The sequence below is a fragment of the Panthera uncia genome (genome assembly GCF_023721935.1).
Source record: "Panthera uncia isolate 11264 chromosome B3 unlocalized genomic scaffold, Puncia_PCG_1.0 HiC_scaffold_1, whole genome shotgun sequence".
Lineage (NCBI taxonomy): Eukaryota > Metazoa > Chordata > Mammalia > Carnivora > Felidae > Panthera > Panthera uncia.
This window is the reverse complement of record NW_026057582.1, coordinates 75,972,805-75,996,303: the sequence shown is the minus strand read 5'-3', so window position 1 is coordinate 75,996,303 and position 23,499 is coordinate 75,972,805. Positions and strand designations below refer to the sequence as shown.

Below are 23,499 nucleotides of genomic sequence, written 5' to 3'. Positions count from 1 at the left end.
GGTTTTCATTACACATCAGTATGTGTTTTGATTAGTGTCAATTTCTCCCACTAAACTCTTAAGCTCTGAAACCAGAGATCATGCTATTTTGTCCATAACTGTGTTCTCTCACCCAGTAACCCTTGGCACATTCAATAGTATAGATGCTTCGCATATATTCTTGACTAAATAAGAATGTGCAGACCTTAACATAGGAAATAGTTGCAAGACAAAGTTTCTGGGTTTTGGAGGGGGGAACCATCTTTGTGGTTCCCTGAGAAGAAGCTTAATTCACCATGAGTCTCTGATCTCTATCTTTGCCTAATGATTTGAGTTGTGATCCCAACAATGCAAGTTGAAGCTAGGTTCAGTTGCAAATGGCAGCCACCGCAGAATTATTTTAGAAGAGAAGTTAAGATTCCTTCTACCTTTCCTTGAGGACAGGACTATCACTAATGCCTTACAGTCCAAGCAGCTTAGGGTCCAGAGACAGAACACAGAGAAGTAAAAAGACAATCCAATAAATTGAGGTGCTCTAATGGCTTAAGCACAGGCAGGAAGGGGGGGGGGGCAGAAAAGAGACTCTTATCTAAGCTTTGGGGGCATCTGGAAGATTTCTGTCAAACGTAATTTCTACACTAAGTCCTGAAGAAGATGTAAGAGGTAGACAAGAGAATGGGATAGGGGTGGGGCATCGAGTTGAGATGAAGAAATACTTGAAAAGGCCCAGATCAGAGGTGAAAGGGAGTATAAAGCATCCAGTAAACTGTGGGAAAACTTAAGATGTATGCAGGAAGGAAGTGCAAGAGGTGAGTCTGGAGAAAATGTGACTGGGGGTGGGGGGTTACCTAAAATCCATAGAGAGTCCACAAAGGATTTTAATAGGGGGGTGACCCTTAAGATTTGCCTTTAGAAAGATCTTTAGGCTCACGGTGTTGGAAGCTCTAGGCACTAGAGACTAGGACTAGAACCGCTTTCTCTTGGAAGTCAATTTCTCTTGACTACACCACGCTTCTCTCTGAGAAGTGTTTGGAAGGAGAAAGGCAAGTCCCTAGATGATGCCAATAAACGCAGGCAGAGGGTGGCAAGTTGGAATAGATGTATATCTACGTGTTGGTTATGGGTATAGAAATATTTAGTTTTTTAGTTTAGCTTGTGAGAAGCCCTAGAGGAAATAGCAGGATTCACACCAGGGGACCAGTTGGTGAGCCTGGGAAATTTTTAACTTCTGTTTCCTCATCTGAAATATGAAAATACTAATAATTACAAACTTTTACTGAGGACTTACGCATAGGGTTGGTGTGGATATTAAATAATACCTGCGAAGTTTTCTGAAAAGTTCTACTCATGAAGCAGTTATTTCCCCCATTTTACAGTTGAAGCTTTTGACCTATTTTACACATGATAAAACTGAGGTTCAGAAAGGTTAAGTAACTCTCCCAAGGTCCGAAAATTAGCAATAGGACCCATTCATTCAAGACGGACGTGGAGGCAACACGGTCAATTTGGCACTGACTGAGGGAAAAGGAGGGGCTTTCAGCAGGCTGGAGATCATTTTGGTCAGTTCTGGAAAAGTGTGTAAATGAGGACACTTGGATTCAAGTGACAGAAACCTACTGTACAACTTCTGGAACAGTAAAACACAGAAACACTACATTTTAAGATCCAGCAGAGCTCTGTGGAACCCGGGGACAAGAACACAGGCATCTCAGGAAAGAGTTTGAACAAAGGTTCGGTTCTCAAAATTCATCTTGCATTTCAGCTCCTCTCTGTGCATCTGTTCCTTTCTAATTTTTTCTCTTCGGAACTGTTTTCCCTTTTTGTGTGTGTGACAGAATACATAGCCATGAATACCTTGCAAGTTTATACGTTGCCATTTCTTCTCTAGTCTCTCGGTTTTAATCTCAAATTCTCAAGGAACAGCCGTCAGCCTAATCTGGGTGAGATGCTCTTCCTAGAAAAATCAGCAATACCCATAAAAGCAGGGCCACCTGCCACAAACGCAGCTGCTGAGAGAATACTCCTGTGGGCTGCACCCAGTGCTCAGGGGAGAGCCAGTTACAAGGGGCAAAGTGAATGACAACCCTACAGATAGATGTACATTAAAGAAAGGAAATTGCTTATTTTCAGTTTTTCCTCTCCCTTCTCTACAGCCCAATTTTGCTGGTATGTCTCATTTCCTTCTCCATTAAAATATCTATCTTACCGTCCTTCACATTCTGGGGAAAAAGAATTCACTTTTTGGGATAGGGAACTGTCAGGTGGGTATAGATATAAGCCATCCTCAGAGGTGACTTTTTGCCCAGTGTGTTAACTCCAAGAAAAGCAAATCTCATAGTCACTAGCATTTCACAATTTCGTTTACCGTGCCAAGAAATTCTTCACAACAAATTCCTTCTGCTGCGATTTAAGTCCATTTCCTTTCTCAGACCGCATGGAGTGGTACACAGCTGATTAGCATTGGCTTTAAAGGGATTAACAGGCACTTGAGAACCCCTCAGCATTCTCTTTACCAAACTGCAAAAATTACAGACCCTTCAATACTTCCCAAATTAGATCTAATTGATATAGTCATGAGGTTAGTAGAACCAATATATGAGTATCACTCACTGGCACGTTTTCTCTCAGCCTTCTTTGAGTATCCTATTATAGAGGATAAAACTGTACACAGGACTCACCTCGTCAGGATAGTTGATAAGTAAGGGGTTAGGGCAGAGGCAGTGAGGGAAGGGATTCAAGAGGCCTTCACAGAATCCACTGCAAGAAGACCAAGTGTGCCTCCATGCACCTGAAAGGTTATCCAGCAGCTACTCTCTCCATCCCTCCCTGGGGGTCACCATGGTCTCCTACCTGGGCATTTGCTATCCTCTTTGTGGGTCGGATTCCTTACTTTGGTAGATTCCACTGTTGATTCTGCTTACCTGTGGCTCAGGGTCAACGTACTACTTTCTCTGATCCAGTACCACCCAACTGATTGGCCAAGTCCCACCCTCAGTCCAACCAGCTGTGGGTGGGAAGGCAGGTCCATCCAGTCCTGTGGAGAGATGAGCGCAAAATGGTATTTCTCCTTCTTTCTTATGTGTAATGCACAAGACTCCATGATAGCAGTTTTTTGCAAGGAAGCTTTCCTTATACATCTTCTCACGGTCCTTTATGGATCATCTCATAACACTTCTGAATGATTCCATTTCTCACTCTGCATGCTGAATTTTCATGATCATTTAATTCTAAATATTTTCTAATTTTTTTAGAAAAGAATTAGTTATTTAGAAGTGTTTTTAAAATACTCAAATATATGTAGTAGGAGCTCATTAAAAGTGAGTACATTACATTCATATATATGGAAAACTTGATTTCAAAATTACCTGCGGAGGTACATTTATGAATCTTCAAAGTTACTAGTTTACTAAATTTTAATGGAATTACATGCCCTATCAAACGCTCTCTGTTGGAAATGCTGTGCACAGCTAGTTTTTATGCCTTTACTCATTCCTCTTATTTACTACTTGACCTTCTTAATTTACTCCTCCCTGTTCTCAGGCATGCTAGCCTGGCTGGCTCAATCCTACTGGACTGTAGCCATCATGAATGGCTTCAGTTCCCCTACACTCCTGTAATAAAGTTGTGTTACAAAGAAAAAAGAGATAAGCTAATATTTGAGGCTATTTGAGGAGGGATTTTTTTTTTTAATTTTTTAACCTTTATTTACTTTTGAGAGACAGAGTGTGAATAGGAGAGGAGCAGAGAGAGAGGGAGACACAGAATCCAAAGCAGTGTCCAGGCTCTGAGCTGTCAGCACAGAGCCCAATGCGGGGCTCGAACCTATGAACCATGAGATCATGACCTGAGCTAAAGTTCAACACTTAACCAACTGAGCCACCCAGGGGCCCCTAGGAGGATTTTTTTTTTTCTAAAATAGTTCTTTTATTCTCACATACCTTACAAACTAAAAAAAATCTGATGCTAAATGATGACAACAATCATATATACAATGCTAAAAGAGCACAGTACAACTAGGTCCTGTTTCAACATACTCCTTAAACTGAACTAAAGGATTTAGCCACTAGTTTCTATTGTATTCCCTTGAGATTAGTACTTAGAATTTTTGTTGGGTTTAAATACAAAGTGGCACATAAATAATTGTAAACATGCAAAAGCAGGTCTATACATAACCTGGAAGCCAATAAACAAAAATAAAAATAGTTGGATTAATTTTCTAAGATATTCAATAAAAATATTTTCAATAGATTTTTTGAGCACTTCCTGAAAGTTTGAGTGACCACTTAAATGACATTATTGACATTGCTCATCGGGACCTTGAAAGCTTTCCAATTACTGAAAAGTATGGTGAATGGTTGCTTCTTCTCTCCCATTAGAGGAAACATAAGAGAGAAATAAGATATTTTGCTACTCTGGGCAAGCTAGGTAAAATCCTGAATCTTTTCAAAATGTTAACCAGACTCAAGGTGAGTCCTGAGGTTTTGACTCCTAAAACACTGCTTGAAAACTTAGGAGGTATGGATCCTCCCTGGAAGTTATTCCAGGCACTCAGGACTTCCTGGCAAGAAACGACAACAAAGATCTGTTTTGCATAAAGTCACTACTCAGGTTTAACTTAGTAGATGTGAAAAATTTTAAAACACAAAGCTTATATTTAGGAGATATATGTAAACTGAATCTAAGAAAGGCCCTAAAGAAGGGCAAAATATTACTTTGCCTCCAAATGATGAATAACAGCAAAAAGAATCAAAGGAAGTGGGGAAAAAAAAAATTTGGCACTAATATATGGTTTTTGTGGATAGGAAATAATAGGACCAGGTTAGAACTACAGTGGATTTTTAGATCTTGAAAAGGAATTTACAGGTTTAATCCAAATCCTTCAATTTACAGATGAGGAAACTTAAGGCCCATTATTTTATTCATTCAACAAACATTTATTGTGTGCCTATATATACGCTCAATGCTGGAAATACAACAATGAACAAGATAAAATATGGTTCAAAGAGGGAAGTGACTTGCCCAAAGTCACAAAATGCAAGTTAGCAGCTAAACAGTCTCTTTGCACTGAACCCAATATTGTCCAATAAAATACAATAATTTCTTCACCTGTAAGCACAATAAGCATTTGACGAAGGTTCCATGCAAAGATAAGATGTTCATATACAACTGATATAATAATATTCCACAATATAAGGGATGTATATATATTATATTCAGATGGTTTTAGAATCTATGTAAAATAACCACAAACTTTCTTAATTAAGATATGAAATAATTTCCTTGAAAGTTCTTTTTAATTTTTTGGTCATTAGATATTCTATGTGCAAATTTTGACACCCCAAATTTTCAAATTTTTCCAAGATGATTTCCAGTCATATAACTATGACTCTCACTATATCCTGTCTCCTTTAAATTGCAACTTTCATTCAACTAGCATTCTAATATTTAAGTTATTTTCAAAAAATGACTCCATTTCCCAAGACCTACCTAGTTCTACCATTGCCCAGTTTCCCCCCTTAATCATTCATAGCTTAACCAGTTTGGTAACTTTAGCATATAATAATACAAACACTATATGAGCTAATAAAATGTCCTGTATCAAAGCTTATGTCTTTAAAAGAAAACCTATGAACCTCATTTCAAAATGAACAATTGTACCTACTACAAAAGGGTAAATAAGAGTTTGGAATATTTTTTTGTCATTCTGGCAGACTTAATAACCTTAAGAAAGCAATAGGGGAGTTCTTTATCATAGAAGAGAATAGGAGACCTTTACTACAGTAATACTATAATAGTCTGAGTTCCTTTTTAATTAAAAACAAAAGGTATGAAATTTTTATAACTTATTGACATAAAGTTTTTGAGATAATCCTGATTGGAAAGTAATATTTACATTCCAACAACTCTGAAAATCAATGATGAGAGAGATGAGAGGATTTAAAAGGTACCTGTGCTACACTACCAACGTTACAACATGGAGCTCTAAGGTTGATTTTCCATCCTTAGTCTCCAAAAGGCTCTCCTACTGCTGCACTTCCTTCCCCTGGCTACGCATTCCCTGTTACTATTTGGGCTTCCTCTTTCCATAATAAGCTCTGTTGAGGACAGCCACTGACATTCTCCATCTCTGAATCCCTCCTTGAAGTACAGCACATAGCTGATACTCAATGAATCCCAATGATGGCAACAAAAACTTAAAAACTGGTAACATCTACTCTAATTCATATATCCATACTCTGAAACTAACTGTAATAACACAAATTAAGACATCAGAATTTGGTTCGACCTCAAACATCAGGAAATGTTAAATGCAGGGCAGGGCTGATAATCTTCAAGGTCTGGCCATTAAAAAACCCAATGGTTCATGCTGCTCTAAAAATAGCAACCACTTCTTTTTAGATAGGAAAGATCAATTTCAAGCTTCATATAATGAAAGAACAAAGCTGTCTGGAATAAAAGAAACATCAAGTAAAGAAGAAATGACAAGATAATTCTATCTCTGGATTAAGACATTTTAATATACATAATGTATAGAACTTCATATAATTTATTAATGTCATTTTCTATAGGACACTGTAATTAATTCAGTGACATCAATATTGACCTTATACAGACACAAGATGAAAGCTGGGTTTTCTTGTGTACCAAGTACAAAACACGTGCTAAAGAATTACCACACACAACAGTTATAAGAGATCAACTTTAAGGATGACTCAAGTTTACAGTAGTTGCTTCACGGTTTTCCCTCAAGGCTTGGATGTCACCCAGTGTGGCCATGTCTGTGCAAATGCTATCTCTGGACTGTCCAACTACCTCCTTTTGCCAGCCCCACTTTTGCCTGTTTTACTGCTGCCGCTGCTCGACTTGCCAGATGATTTTGAAGAGAAGAGTCTTGTCATGAACTCAGAAACATCAGGCAGTTCATGGTTGGAATTCAGCATATTCATTGACTGTTCCATCTCCTGCAAGAAGACAAAGTACAATAATACAAAAGGCACTGGGATCCTTCAAGTCATTTAACAACTAATATTTCCATCAAGGAAGAAGAGGAATAGAACAAGTAGGAGCTACTGGTTCTCAGCAATGTTATACCCAATAGGACTTCAGAAACCATGTTTCTTTCTTTTCTTCTTTCTTTCTTTCTTTTTCTTTCTTCCTTTTCTCTTTCTTTCATTCACCTAATTTATTGTCAAGTTAACTAACATACAGTGTACATAGTGTGCTCTTGGCTTTGGGAGTAGATTCCCATGATTCTTCATTTACATACAACACCTGGTGCTCATCCCAACAAATGCCTTCCTCAATGCCCATCACTCATTTTCCCCACCTCCCCAAGCCCTGCCCGCCCCCACTCCCCCCATCAACCCTCGGTTTGTTCTCTGTATTTAAGAGTCTCTTATGGTTGGCCACCCTCTCTGTTTGAAACTATTTTTCCCCTTTCCCTTCCCCCATGGTCTTCTGTTAAGTTTCTCAGGATCCACATATGAGTGAAAACATATATCTGTCTTTCTCTGACTGACTTATTTCACTTAGCATAATACCCTCTAGTTCAATCCACGTTGTTGCAAATGGCATGATTTCATTCTTTCTCATTGCTGAGTGGCATTCCATTGTGTATATAAATCACATCTTTTTGATTCATTCATTCATCAGTTGATGGACATTTGGGCTCTTTTGATAATTTGGCTATTGTTGATAGCACTGCTATAAATATAAACATTGGGGTACATGTGCCCCTATGAATCAGCACTCCTGTATCCTTTTAGAAACCATGTTTCATACCTCCTTTATACTACTAAGCATTGTGATCCTTTAATAAATGTCCAATAAATCTTGCCTAGAGTTTGATTTGGCTTATGTTTTCATAAACAGTACTTTCTATTATTATATGTGACCATATTCCTGTCATCTCATTTTATGCTTTTCTTTTTTTAATTTTAGAAAGAGAAAGAGAGAGAGAGAGAGAGAGAGAGACAGAGAGAGAGAGAGAGAGAGAGAGAGAGAGAGAGAGAGAGACACCATGAAGTGGGGAGAGGGGCAAAGGAAGAGAGAATCCTAAGCAGGTCCCATAAGTTCCATGCTCAGTGCTGAGCCTGAAATGGGGCTCAATCACATGACCCTAGGATTATGACCTGAGCCAAAATTGAGAGGTGGACACTCAACCGAGCCACCCAGGTGCCCGTTATTTTATGTTTTCTGATTAAAATGCTTTCTGGGGCGCCTGGGTGGCTCAGTTGGTTAAGCAGCCGAATTTGGCTCAGGTCATGATTTCACAGTCCATGAGTTCAAGCCCCATGTTGGGCTCTGTGCTGACAGCTCAGAGCCTGGACCCTGCTTTGGATTCTGTGTCTCCCTCTCTCTCTGCCCCTCCTCTGCTCACTCGCTCTCTCTCTCTCTCAAAAATAAACATTAAATAATAATAAATAAATAAATAAATAAATAAATAAATAAAAATGCTTTCTTACTGTTTTAATGGGTGTTTTCTTTCCTTTTTAATTTTTTTTTTTTACCTTTTGAGAGAGAGAGAGAGACAGTGTGAGCACAACCAGGGGAGAGGCAAAGGGAGAGACTCTTAAGGGGGCTCGATCTCATGACTGTGAAATCATGACCTGAGCCGAAATCAAGAGCTGGACACTTAACCTACTGGGCCACCCAGGCGCCCCTAAATGAGTGTTTTCTTAAACTCATGCTTTCTTTAAATGCATATAAATAAGAATATCAGAGGTGCCTGGGGGGTTCGGTCAGTTAAGTGGTCAACTGTTGATTTTAGCTCAGATCATGATCTCATGGTTTGTGAGTCTGAGCCCTGTGTGGGGCTCTGTGCTAATAGCACGAAAGCGTGCTTGGGATTTTCTCTCTGTCCCTCCCCTGCTCGCACTCTCTCTCTCAAATAAATAAAAAATCATTTAAAAAAAGAGTATCAATCTTTAATTATATATCAAGGCTATTAGAAAAGTTCGGAAAATAACTACAGCATTTCCAACACTTAATTCCTAAGGCCCTTAGTAGTAAATCTATGAATACTACTATGGACCTTAACAGCATCTAAAGCCAGCAATAAAAATGTTACAAACAAGTCACTGGCAGGACCTCATAAGGATCTGGCACTTTTATTTTGAGGTTTTGTCCTCTCTCTATTTAGCCAACAATCAATAAAGTATTGTTCTACCTTCAACAATATTGATGTAATATATGCTACATATGAATTTTATGTAACATTCCAAAAATGAACTTAAAATAGTATTAGTTCACACATGGAAAAAATAGCAAATATTATATTATCTCTCATGTAAAGTTGGACACCACTAGGATATCAGCTTAGGCTTTCTCTCCAAAGGTAGAATTTATACATGGGTTCTCAAGGAGAATGTGCTTTTACAGATATGGACAGGAAAAGAAACATTATAAGCATAAATCAAAAATGTTAACATGCTCCCCCCGAAAAAAAAGTTAACATGCCCTCATAATCAAATATATATTGTAACAAGTCTTGAGACCCTGCAAAAATATATCATCAAATCTATGTTTTAATCTGTTCAATTCTGAAGCTCTTGAATAAAGAACTTTTTATACTGCTTACTATGTGCAAAGCACTTTGCAAGGAATGAACTTTTAATCCAATGTGACCTCTAATGTTTCCTTCTATTGATGCCACAGAGAGTTACCTGGCTTAACAGATACCAGGATTACATAGGATGTATACTTTCTGACCAACACTGAAGCAAAGATGTCAAATTTGGCAATGAGACATTATGAAATATCTTAAAACTTTCTTTAATCATGAAGCTTTTTCTGCTGTTCCAGCTTGGAATAAAATGCCTTGCCTTCTACAGAACTTAATCACCTACTACCTCAGCAAGTATTTTTATTTATTTTATGCATATCTTATTTTCCCACTTAAAACACAAATACACTCCCTCACCCATACACCCACAATCCTCTGACAGCAAGAGAAAGTATTTTATAAAGCCATGCTATTTCCTACTCTTGACTCTGAACTCATTGGCAACAGGGATGATATACAATTCATTTTTGTATCCCCAGTATCCATAACCTAAACATTGATTAATAAATGCTCATTCAGCAAAAATAAGGTGTCAACACATCAATATATTACATACAGTGGAAAAACTTAGAACTCAGGAGGTATTTGTTAATCATTTCCAGGTGGAAGAAAAACAATGGTTTAAAAAAAATTCTGAAGATTTTATGGAAGCCAGTATTTCAGAGACACAAAGTAGTGGCACTAAATTTGAAGCATCTTATTTGGCAATCCTCTGCCCATTGCCAAACCAGTATAATTTGGGGGTAAAGAGTCTGGAAGTCGCTATTCTATTTTCTTCCCTTGGTTATCCAAATTTGTGTGCGTGTGTGTCTGAACACATAAACTAAATGTGTACTCTGAAGAGTTTTGTAAAGTAAAGGTAAATTGTAAGAAGCTATCATTTTGCAAACTATTTGGATTGGACTACCAGGATTATTATGCATTTCAACTATTTAACAAGTGAGGCACAAAGAGAGCAGTACTAAGCAGTGTTTTAGCTGTACGAAGAGACCCAGGCTTTTATCAGGCAGAACCAACTGAATTTATCTGGTCCAATGGAAACAACTAACTAATACCAGGAACATAATACTGTATTAATACAACCTCTGAATGAATTTGGCTTGGGAATTAGGATAAAGCTAAAAAATCAAAGCCATTCAGCCACAGTGAATGATTTAGGCATTGGAATATGGTTCAAAAATTCACAGTGGGGGCAATCACCTTACCCGTCTCATGTCAGGATCACTTGTGTTGACCACTTTAGGCAGAAGCACAAATATCAATAATGGAAGAACCATCATCATAACCTATGGAAGAAAAAAAGAAATCCAGAAAATGTTTTTCCCCTGTAACGGCAGAATAAAATCTGCATTTAACAACCCATGATGAAATTAAAGATTCATATGTTATATATAGAATAAACCTAGCAGCACCACCTCAAATCTACTCATTCAGCCTGTATGATACAGGCGCTAATCAATGTCTGACTACTGTAGAGAAGAGCCTTATCTATGTGGATTTGGAATTTATAGACACCTCGCTTTATATTTGTGCTTACAGTTTTAACACAAACCGTTTGCAAACGTAACTATCTATTCACTTTCTTCAATTTGCAGTCTGGCATTGGAAATAGCGACCCAGCTGGTCTCTTTCCAGATGACTTTATGGTTCTTGAAGAAAATATTATATTGCCCGTTTAATGTACATTCTCTCAAGACTGCAATATAGTACTAGGTGACTAGTTTTGAAAAATGACCTAGAAGCTTCAGCACTGTATATGTTTCCATGAATTTCAGAAATGAGAACATGGAATCTATTTCTCAATAAACTTTGGAACCTCATTGCTGGTTTCTCCTATCCACTCTACCTTCCTGCTTCTTTACTCCTGATAGCAGATTCTAGGTACTATTTATTCCTCTCAAAAAATGTACAGTCCCCAAATATTCCTGTTTGTGATCTAAATAGCCATCAGCAAGGACTATGATCACCACTTAGACAATTACAAGATAATAATTCAACTTCCAGAAGCAGGAAAAAAAAGTCAATTTGTTTCTAAAGAATGTATTCTATTAGTGATTTATTATTAATGGATACCATAACATCATTTTCATACCAGGGATTTAGTATATGTGCTGCCGAAGCGAGCACTTCATACCAGGGATTTAAATTACCACAGAAAAAATTCTCTGTTTACCACACATGTGAAAAAAGGAGAAAGACCCTTACTCAAGCCATCAATAGTAGCTGATTAATAAATGATGGCACATTCATCAGTGGACTTACATGCAGGTAGTATGAAGGATGAGACTGCTAACTCCATGGGACTTACCACATACTCTTATTCCATTTAAATTTTAAAACATTTCATCATAAATAAGTATTTATCCCATTTCTGTTGCACATTTCAATATCAAATCTATTGTGCAATTCTCACCATATTCTTTTCATTAGTATTCCTAAAGCTACTATTTTTATGAAATCAATAAACTTCACAATTATCCTTTCATCTAACAATCTGACCTCAGCTTTCTTTCTCAGAGGGGCTAGAAATTTTCAAATTCCTAGATTCAAATTAGAGATTTGTAAAGATGTTTAACTGTAGCCTGATACATACCATTGGGTTCATTAGAAAGTCTGTCCAGCCCCACGATTCCCTTTTAATAAAGTAAGAAGGTGGGCCTGAAGATTTCATTTGGAGAGGATAGGGAAGTCTGACCACTTCTGATGTTTTGATGTAATTCACATATCTTGCTCTGATGAAGCAACATGAAAAAAGCATCAGTAATTTTATCAAAAACATTACTAGTTAAAAGAACTGCTTATATTAACAATGCCTTATAATTACCTTTAAAATTACCATTTTTCTAAAATGCTTTGGCATCTAAACTTTTGATCTTAAAAATTGGATTAAAGTAGCTTTATCTGTATTTCTTTTTTTTTTTTTTTAATTTTTTTTTTTTCAACGTTTTTTTTTTTTTTTTGGGGCAGAGAGAGAGAGAGCATATGAAGGGGGGGGGGGCAGAGAGAGAGGGAAACACAGAATCGGAAACAGGCTCCAGGCTCCGAGCCATCAGCCCAGAGCCTGACGCGGGGCTCGAACTCACGGACCGCGAGATCGTGACCTGGCTGAAGTCGGACGCTTAACCGACTGCGCCATCCAGGCGCCCCGCTTTATCTGTATTTCTAAAATATTTAGCAAAATGTAGAGAGAGAGAGAGACTTAGTTTCTAGCTGTAACTCTTGTTATTACCTAGTCCTGTGGGGCTAGACAAGTTCTTCTCTGGATATATCAAAAGCTCTTTTAGAATTCTTCTAACTCTAAAGCTCTTTGATTATATTTAATAATAAATTAATTTTGTTATAAATATACAAAAATGTTGTATTTTATTTCTTTGGCTGTCTGAGATATGCATTAATGAGCACACCCAATTTTTAAGTCTAAAATTTTGCAGAAAAAAATTATGATTTAAGAAAGTCCTGCAAAAGTACCATAGGTAACACTACATTTTCACCAGAGATGTCACTAATTTTCAACGTTTTTTATTTATTTTTGGGACAGAGAGAGACAGAGCATGAACGGGGGAGGGGCAGAGAGAGAGGGAGACACAGAATCGGAAACAGGCTCCAGGCTCCGAGCTACCAGCCCAGAGCCTGACGCGGGGCTCGAACTCACGGACCGCGAGATCGTGACCTGGCTGAAGTCGGACGCTTAGCTGACTGCGCCACCCAGGCGCCCCCGAGATGTCACTAATTTTAATCGAAACTCTCAACATGTTCATACATGTTCCAGTCTACTTTTTGAAAACTACCTCCTCTTTTCTCTATTTCCTCCCTGAACTTCTATTTGACACCAGTTAGAACTTTTTCTTTCTTTCTTTTTTTAAATTTTTGGCAGAGCACAAGCAGGGGAGGGGAGGGGGGAGACCAGATCCAAAGCCAGCTCTGAGCTGACAGGCTGACAGGCTGACAGCAGCAAGCCCAATGTGGAGCTCAAACTCACGAACCGTGAGTTCATGACCTGAGCCAAAGTCGGACACTCAACTGAGCCACCTAGGTGCCTCTAGACCTTTTCATTTTTTACTCTGCATCTTGTTAAATTCTTTCACAGTGCCCATTCCTTTATGTGTACTGTATTCTGGGTAACTTTTTTCCTATCTGTCTTCCAGTTCACCAAACCTCTGTTCAGTTGTTTAACATATGCATTGAATTTTGTATTCCAAAGCCTGTATTTATTGTAGAAGTTCTATTTTATTCTTTTTCAAATATCAACGGTCTGTTTTTGTAGTATCTTACTCTTACAACAATAGATCTTTTATTTGTTTAGGCATTTTAAATATACTTTAAACTATTTCATAGTCCATATCCAATAATCCTATTATATAAGGTTCTTATATATCTAATTCATCTGCTGACTCAATGTACATTGTTTTCTTGGGTATTTGATAATTTTATTTATGTGTGGGCCTGAAAAGAGAATATCTCCCTACAGAGAGTTTATGCATTTGTCTTCACCAGGAGTTCAGGATTATGACCAGGGATGATCTTGTTAATTGCACAGCTTGAAAGTTTCTGGATCATGCAGGAAGTAATAAGTTCACACCGCAAATTTCAGTGAGGGAGGACTGTGACTATCAAATTTCAGGAGAGATTTTCCCCTTCAAAAGGCCAGGGCTAGATTGGGAGACTAGTGGATTTTAATGCCAAGAGTCAAAGGGGGAATCGAGTCTTAGATCTAATTCTTGCCCAAAGCAAGCCTAAGGCTTACCTCTTACCTACATACTGCTAATAAAATCTAAGCATTTTGGTTAGAATATCAAAACCCCCAGGTAGGAAAGTGGTTTATGGTTTGTCCCCCAGGGATTTCCCTTGCTCTTCTGGGAGCTATATATTTAAAAGGAAATGTCTGTCATGTTACCATGCATGCTTACAAAATATTGGTCAAGAATATGAGGATTTTATATGAATCCCACTCTGCTCTCTATTTTGTTCCACCCCCAATTATTAAAATTATAAGAGCCTCGTTTTTTTACCTATGCTTCAGGCATCCAATCATCAGGAATGGAACTGAGAATATGAATCCCACTGCTGCAACCAGTCCTTAAATGCTAAAGCAGGAAGTACTCTTTACCCAAAGCAAAAAGCAAAAAACTTTATATACAGAAAAATATTTCTATTTGCTTAAACTACTTAATGCAAAATTCAGAGCAAAAGTAAATAAAAATTATAGGTGTTAACAGACAAATATCCCCTTTTAACAACTCATTTCCTCCAGTACTGTTTTCAATGTTAAAAAAAAAAAACTTAAATGTGCATATAAGTATAGTGCAATCAACACACCCACCCATCTCCAAGCTTCCAATTCTAAAATATATACAAAGTCATAAGTCCTTTAAAGTTTAAATTTAACATTAGAATTTTACCTATATATTTCCTTAAAAATCTTTATGCCTTTAAGACATGAGAAATTTGATACCTAATAAGGTTCATCTACTCTGAAACAATTCATTTATTCTATCAAAAAATATTTATAAACATATTTACAAGACATTACCTTCAGTTCAAGCTTCACCCTTGCTCTAAATAGCCAACAGCAAGAAATACGATTAGAATTTGGACAAACTAGACTATTCTAAGACAACAATTTAACTTCAAATGGGGGAAAGTAATTTGTTTTTAAAGAATGTATTCTTAGTGGCATCATTAGTTTCATGATAATGTCAAGAATTTAAATTACTACCAAATAATCATCTCTGTTCACCACACATGTTAAAAGAGGAGAAAAAAAACCCTACCTGTCCATTAATGGGCATCAGCATCAATGGACTAATATTCAGCTGATATAAAGGATGAGACAGTTCTACGTGTGGCTCACTCTATGTGAACTATACCATATTTACATATTATACTTTTCAAACTTTCAATGTCCATAAAAAACCAAAAAAGGCAAAGAAAGAAGAAAACATTTTAGGCATAAACATTAATGCCAATGTAAATATTATGGTACTAACTGAACATATCTCTATTAGATCAGCTCAACTTGGAGTCTCTACAAATCAACCTAAATATTTTTGGAACATATACCAAAAAGGTCAGTCATAAAACAGAGTTCCTCGAACCCCAAAATTATTTTTGCCTTTGCGAGACCTGTGCTTTATTACTGCAACAAAGAGTTATTTTGCAAAGAAGAGACATAACCACTCAAAATTCTTTCATGTTTGCCATCATACTTCAATAAAGCTAGAAAAAAAAAGCAAATAAATAAAATTGTTTCATATATTTCCTGGTCATTAGGCCAAAGAGACAACTACTGGCATGGGACAATAAAAAAAAAAATAAACCAATAAACTGGAGTTACAACAGAAGGAATCTGAACACTGTGGACATCTATACAACGGATTCCAACTGCAAATGGATTTGTGGTATTCCACACACAGCCTGAATTTGTCCAGCATTCTTTTCTCCTCAACTTCAAAGCATGTGTTCATCTACTTAGAAATTCTGAAATTTTTTCCTAGTCTGCCAGCCTCTGATACTGCCCTTTCTTCTCTTCTTATCATGATCCTCACATAGATATAAACTTACAATATAATCAGTTTTCTCAAATAAAACCAAATTTCCACTGCACACTAAATATTTCAGAAAGAACGAACTGTAGAAATTTCTAGATCAATACAACTATTACATAGGTATTAAGGGTATTATGAAAATATCCCAATGAGAAACAGGGGACGATTAATATTTCTAATTTAGAAAAGTTAAATTATTTCCCACTTTAGGAATCCCATTTCAATTACAACTTCTATAGGGCTTTTGCTCTCATAGTAGGTAATCTTGCCTCTTCTCTATATACTCATATAAAGGAGCTTTAAAATAAATTTTAAAGCAGAGAAGGAGGAAGTTCAACTTTATAATATTACCAATGCACAGATTAAAACAATATAAGGAGGGCACCTGGGTGGCTCAGTTGTTAAGTATCTGACTTCATTCAGCTCAGGTCACGATCTCATAGTTTGTGAGTTTGAGTCCCAATCAGGTGAGCCTGCTTCAGGTGAACACCAGCCCTGCTTTGGGTAAAAGCCGCTTTTCTCTCTCTCTCTCCCCCACCCCTCTCTCTGCCCCCTCATGGGATTCTCTCTCTCTCTCTCTGCCTCTTGCTCACTTGCATCCTCTCTCTCAAAACACACACACACACACACACACACACACACACACACACACACGCACACACACATCAATATAAGGATATTTTAGGGGGAACAGAGTGAGAAAAATTTTTTAATTAAAAACAATATAAGGATATTTTAATTGTTTTAAGGAATACCTGTAGTTTAAATGAGAAAACTTTTCAATCCTAACTATAAAACCCAAAAGGAATATAGGAGGTATTCAGTAGTCTATCCTTTAGTAAAAACTACATCAGGTACCCTTACCTCATTTTTCCTTTTGAAGTGATATCCACTCGGACAGGATCAAACCTGTAAGCTGGAGATATAACTTCTACTACATAAGATCCAGAAGGTATATCATGAACCACAAAACTCCCATCTGTCCTAGAAAAATGAAAATCGTATTTAGACACTTTGGATCAATAGCTTGTATTCTTCTTTTAAATCATGTTAACTCCTAAATCAACTCCCCCCAAAATGACGTTCAGAGCAATTAGCAAAAGAAAAAACAAACAAACAAAACCCCACAAAAAACTGGCAAGAATTGTCCCTACACTTCAGCTTCCATAATCACACTGCCAGACTTCTGAAAATAGCCCAGAGCACTCCACAGGAGCAAAGAATCCTGACATAGAAAATACTTCTAATTCCTTCTATGCGACAGTGATATAACAGGAACACAGTTCCAATTCTGAAGCCATATCTTCATTCAAGGGAAATTACCACTTTACATTATTACTACAGTATTAGGGTTCCCATTTTGCAATACCCTGCAACAACTTCTTAATTAAAAAAAAAAATGGCTGGCACAAAAACAGATACTCAGATCAAAGGAACAGAATAGAAAACCCAGAAATGGACCCACAAACTAATCTTTGACAAACCAGGAAACAATAGCCAATGGAATAAAGACAGTCTCTTCCAGCAACTGGTGTTGGGAAAACTGGACACAGACATGCAGAAAAATGAACGTGAACCACTTTCTTACAGCACACACAAAAATAAACTCAAAATGGATGAGAGACCTAAATGTAAGACAGGAAGCCATCAAAATCCTCGAGGAGAAAGCAGGCAAAAATCTCTTTGACCTCAGCCGCAGCAACTTTACTCAACACGTCTCCAGAGGCAAGGGAAACAAAAGCAAAAATGAACTACTGGGACCTCATCAAAATAAGAAAGCTTCTGCACAGCGAAGGAAACAATCTGCAAAACTAAAAGGCAACTGACGGAATGGAAGATATTTTCAAATGACACATCAGATGAAGGGTTAGTATCCAAAATCTATAAAGAACTTATCAAACTCAACACCCAAAACCCAAATAATCCAGTGAAGAAATGGGCAAAAGACATGTATAGACACTTCTCCAAAGAAGACATCCAGATGGCCAACCGACACACGAAAAAATGTTCAACATCACTCATCATCAGGGAAATAGAAATCAAAACCACAATGAGATACCACTTCACACCTGTCAGAATGGCAAACATTATCAACTCAGTCAACAACAGATGTTGGTGAGGATGCAGAGAAAGAGGATCTCTTTTGCATTGCTGGTGGGAATGCAAGCTGGTGCAGCCACTCTGGAAAACGGTATGGAGGTTCCTCAAAAAATTAAAATAGAACTACCCTACGACCCAGCAATTGCACTACTAGGTATTTACCCAAGGGATACATGTGTGCTGTTTTGAAGGGGCACATGCACCCCAATGTTTACAGCAGCACTATCAACAATAGTCAAAGTATGGAAAGAGCCCAAATGTCCATTGATAGATGAATGGACAAAGAAGATATGGTATATATATACATATACAATGGAGTATTACTCAACAATCAAAAAGAATGAAATCTTGCTATCTGCAACTACGTGGATGGAACTAGAGGGTATTATGCTAAGCGAAATTAGCCAGTGAGAGAAAGATAAATATCATAGGACTTCATTCATATGAGAAATTTAAGATATAAAACAGATGAACATAAGGGAAAGAAGCAAAAACAATACGAAAACAGGGAGGGGGACAAAACATAAAAGACTCTTAAATATGGAGAACAGAGAGTTACTGGAGGGGTTGTGGGAGGCGGGGTGGGCTAAATGGGTAAGGGGCATTAAGGAATCTACTCCTGAAATCACTGTTGCACTATATGCTAACTTGGACGTATATTAAACAATAAATTAATTGATTTTTAAAAATAAATGGCTTTTTTTTCTAGTTTTTGTTTGCATTTTGTTGCCTTTCTTTCTAAAAAATGGGGTATTAAGTACCATTTGTTCCACTTGTTACAAATAGCTCCCATCTACTTTGGTTACTTTAGTTTGGATATACAAAAGTCTAACAGGGGCGCCTGGGTGCCTCAGTTAGTTAAGCGGCCGACTTCAGCTCAGGTCATGATCTCGCAGTCCGTGAGTTCGAGCCCCGCATCGGGCTCTGTGCTGACAGCTCAGAGCCTGGAGCCTGTTTCAGATTCTGTGTCTCCCTCTCTCTGACCCTCCCCTGTTCATGCTCTGTCTCTCCCTGTCTCAAAAATAAATAAAACGTTAAAAAAAAAAATTTTTTTTTTAAAAGTCTAACATGTTTATGTAGTTAAAACCACCTGCCTTTTCCTTAATGATTTCTTCTAAGTCTTCTAGACTTAGAAAACCATCCCATCAAGAGCTGATAATTTCAGGTTCATAGATCAAAATTAATTTGTTTTGATAATGAAAACTGACATTCTGAGGAAAAAGAAGTTTCTGTTTTAGGAAACAAATGATCCTAAAAGGATTGGCTTTATCAGATAATTCTCAGCATAATATATTAAATAATCTTTCTTAAATCATTAGACTCTCTCAAAGCTAAAGCAGTAATTGATTCTGCAACATGCACAATATTTACTAAAATGTAAGAGGAAAACATATTCCTTGCTACTTCAAAATACAAACTAAACTAAAACAGAATCGAAATAAAGACACCAGCGTGCCTGGGAATCTCAGTCGGTTAAGCGTCCAACTCTTGATTTCAGTTCATGTCATGATCTCACAGTTTGTGGGATCAAGCCCCTCGTCGGGCTCTGTGCTGATATTGTGGAGCCTGCTTGGGATTCTCTTTCTCTCTGCCCCTCCCCCACTCTCTCTCAAATAAATAAACATAAAAAAAAAGTAAAACATCAAGTTCACTTATTACTGGGCTGGATGTCTTTCATTTGCCCTTCGGACCCACTCTCCACCCTTCTCTTTGCAGACTGGAGGAAGGAAAGAAAGAACATGAGCTTAGCGTATTTTTCCCCAGCTTTCTCCCTGAGAAGCCACCTGTGACTTGTTTTGTCAAGTGACACTGCTCCTCTCAAGGCAGTCCTTTCTTCTACGTCCCAGTAAACTTTACTTCCCCTACATCCTTCAAGCTCAGAGGTGATAATAGCCTTGAGGCTGTAAACTCTAGAGTACTGTAAAATCTGGTTTCCCTACACCACGACTATACTGTTTAATCCTTTCATTCGAGTTTCCTGGAATTATTCTAATTTGAGTGTATCTTCTGCTTCTTCACAGGACCCTCAGTGAACAAAATTTCAAAGCATTTTTCTAGGTCCAGAAAAAATTAATTAAAGCAATGACTGTGCAATGCAAATAACAGAACTGCCCAAAGGAAAAAGCAAATCTATTTTTCAACCTACAGTAAATATTTTACTTTAGAAAGATAATATACAAATTTTATAATGAAATTTTAAAACTTGGTTTTACAAATGGACTCTGCAATATGTAAGCCTTGTTGGATCCTGATTTAAATACATAAAAGCATTTTTCAGATAAATGAACGAGGTATTAGATGAAGTTATAGCACTATTATTTACTTTATTAAATCAGTAATAGTATTGTGGGGGTTTTTTCAAGCCCTTATCTTTTAGAGACACATAATTATGTTTTTTCACGTGAAATTATATGGTGTTTAGGGTCATATTTAAATATTCCAGGGAAAAAAATTAAGTACAGAGGAGACACTAAAAAAAAATGGTAGACTGGGATGTGTACCTAAGTATTCACTAAACTACTGTTTATTTTAGCGTATGCCTCCAATTTTCCATAATAAAAAGTTCCAAAAAAGTATCGTGCAGAATTTTACTATGTCAAAAAACTGAAAACTACCTAAATGACCCCAAAAAGAAGATGTCTAAATAGATTATGATTTATGTACACAGTGATGAGAGCAAGAAGTGGCACGAAGCATCCTCAGTCAAAACTCCCCTCATCTCCATTAGCCAAGACCGATGCCACCTCCAACAAACATAAAACTGCATGCTAGTTATGCATAACATGTACAAGAAAAATTACCTATCCCTCTTTGGACAAGTTTCCCACCATAAGCTCCTCACATTAATTTTAAGCTTTCTACATACAAATGGAAGAACATGAAATGGTATCAGAAGCTGCTCACAAAATATTAACCGGAAAAAAAAAAAAAACAGGTTACAAAGTACTATATATTTTACTACTAAAAACAGGTCATATGATTACAAAAAGACTGCAAAATATACAACAAAATGTTAAGGCTTGCTACCCCTAACTTGTTATGTTTTCTTCAATAAACAGAATATTTATACATATTTTAATTTTTTTTAAGTAGGTTTCAAGCCCAGTGTGAAGCCCAATGCCAGGCTTGAACTAAAAAAACATAAGATCAAGACCTGAGCTGAGATCAAGAGTCCAAGGCTTAACCAACTGAGCCACCCAGGTGCCACAGCATACACATTATTTTAAAATTAAAAAAAAAAATTTATGGTTTTTAAAGTAATTATATACTGCAGAAAAGAGAAGCCAAATGGTCAACTTAGGCTAGTTTTCCAAGGCTTAAGAGAGTTTTTTCATTAAAACATCATTACTTAGGGCAAACTCTAAAGAATACCAGATTCGCAAAGACAAATAGCATCAAAATACTGATTGTAACCTTGTTGTCATTATCTATTAATCTGGGATTCAAATTCTCATTCAACAGCACCTGGATGATCTGAATATCTGCAAATCAGATTTAGAAGTGTCCACATTTAAGTTGTCTGGGTTTCAAATATCATTTGCTGGTGGACAAACCTATCAGAGAAACATTTCCTTTCCTAAATATTTTCTTTCAGTTTGTAGTTTCACCTCCCAAGAAGCGATTGAAAGATACAAAACATCACATTTGTGCCTAAACATCTGAAAAGCAGGCTGCTGCAAAACTGGAGTGCTAATAAATTCACCAGGTCCTTTAATATAGGCTGAAATCCTATTCTGCTAATAGCTAGAAAAGACAGAAGCTTATAAGCAAATGTAGAGAAACCCCAGTCTCACATAAATACCAGCAAGTGTAATGTTGCAAATCCCTCGATGAATTCAACTGTAAAAAAAAGAACAACAATCCCACCTCCAGGCAAAAAAAACCGGTGCTTTGATTAGGGACTTCAGGGCCCATTAATTTGAGAAGCGGCAACGTTAGCCTCCCATCTTTGCCATCATAGAAGTCCCTTTGGGCTTTGAGAATTCCCACTTGTTTTTAGCATCTTTCTACACAAATCAAGCTGCCAAAAGACTGAAACGAATGCAAAAAAAAAAAAAAAAAGGCCAGATTCCATGGAAGCTAGATGAGATGCAAAGAATTCAGCATGAGACAAACAAGGGGCCCACCTGTCCCCAGTGCCCAAGAGAGGTCGACCCCGTATGTGGCAAAAATGGAATTGAAGAAAACTGACCCCATTGCGCTGGCCCGGGGGCAAGCACCTGCCATCCTCATTTCCGAGGTCCAGGGAGTAGAGTGAGGGGGAAACGGGGGGGAAAAGCGTCGGGCTGCCCCCCCCCCCAAGGTCTCCCAGCACACACCGCTAACGGCGCCCGCCCCTTCACCCTCCGACAGCGACGTCGTCAGCTTCTGACACCTGGCTCTCCTAGAGGGAATTCCCTTCCGGCTTCCACGCCAACCTCTTTCCCGCTGCCCACAGGATGCTCACTTAAGGAACCCGACGTGCTCTTCTCCGTCTACCAGCACTCGGGCTGCCGAGATCCAATCCTGGGGCTTCACCCCTGGAACAACCGCACGTCCCTCAATCTTGAAGCGATCTCCTATGCCGACCCCAATCCCTCCTGACCCATCGGCCGTAGCCCCAGGCAGCTCCGAGCTCTGGGTATCCCCTGATAGCAACAGCAGAAGGACGAAAAAGAAGCCCCACAGAATGGCCGCCATGACAGCGGCTCTCAGCGGCCAGACCGGCCCCGGAAGCCTTCCCAGTCTCCCAGTCGTCGCCGCCGCGGCCCGATGTCGTCATCACTGCGCGCCGGGTCTTGGCGCGAGCTGTGGGCTCAAACCCGAGGGAAGGACTCTTGGGCCAATCGCTTTGCGAGGCGGAAATGAGGCAAGGTACTTCCGCGAACTCCCCGCGCTCGAGATTGGAATGCGGTCTGAGGAAAGTGTCAAGTGCCTCCGAAAGGGGGGCCCCCCCACAAAGTGAAAGTGGTGAAGTGTGTTGCTGTGGCAGCCGGGGTCGCGCTGGAGTAAAAGACGTTAAGACTGAAAGCGACGACGATCTGAAGTAGTGTCTGCAAATGAGGCCCTGGCTCTGGAGAAACAGGCCCAGAAGAGAGCGTTTAAAAAAGTTCTAAAAAGGGGCGCCTGGGTGGCTCAGTCAGTTAAGCATCCAACTTTGGCTCAGGTCTTGATCTCAGAGTTCCTGAGTTTGAGCCCTGCCTCCGACTCTATGTTGTCAGCTCAGAGGCTGAACATGATTGGACTTCTGTGTCTCCCTCTCTCTCTGCCCCTCCCCTGCTCGCGCTCTCTCTCCCTCAAAACTCAATAAACATTTAAAATATATACATA

The 23,499-nt window shown here is 38.3% G+C and overlaps 1 protein-coding gene across 1 annotated transcript; it reads right to left on the bottom strand.

Annotated features, from left to right (window-relative positions):
- Positions 1-6,470: 6,470 nt before the first annotated feature.
- On the bottom strand, positions 6,471-22,936 carry EMC7 (ER membrane protein complex subunit 7). Its single transcript, XM_049613277.1, has 5 exons — positions 22,637-22,936; positions 16,954-17,073; positions 12,138-12,276; positions 10,750-10,830; positions 6,471-6,941 (listed from the first exon to the last, which is right to left on the bottom strand). The coding sequence occupies exons 1-5, from the start codon at positions 22,867-22,869 to the stop codon at positions 6,789-6,791; spliced, it is 726 nt and encodes a 241-aa protein (XP_049469234.1). The 5' UTR covers positions 22,870-22,936; the 3' UTR covers positions 6,471-6,788.
- Between the last annotated feature and the right edge of the window lie 563 nt (positions 22,937-23,499).

Excerpts from the sequence above, each read along its gene's own strand:
- EMC7 (XM_049613277.1), bottom strand. The coding sequence starts at position 22,869 with ATGGCGGCCATTCTGTGGGGCTTCTTTTTCGTCCTTCTGCTGTTGCTA. Across the intron at positions 10,831-12,137 it reads ACTTTCTAATGAACCCAATG|GTTATGATGATGGTTCTTCC; the intron begins GTATGTATCAGG and ends TTTCTTCCATAG. Across the intron at positions 6,942-10,749 it reads GTGATCCTGACATGAGACGG|GAGATGGAACAGTCAATGAA; the intron begins GTAAGGTGATTG and ends GTCTTCTTGCAG.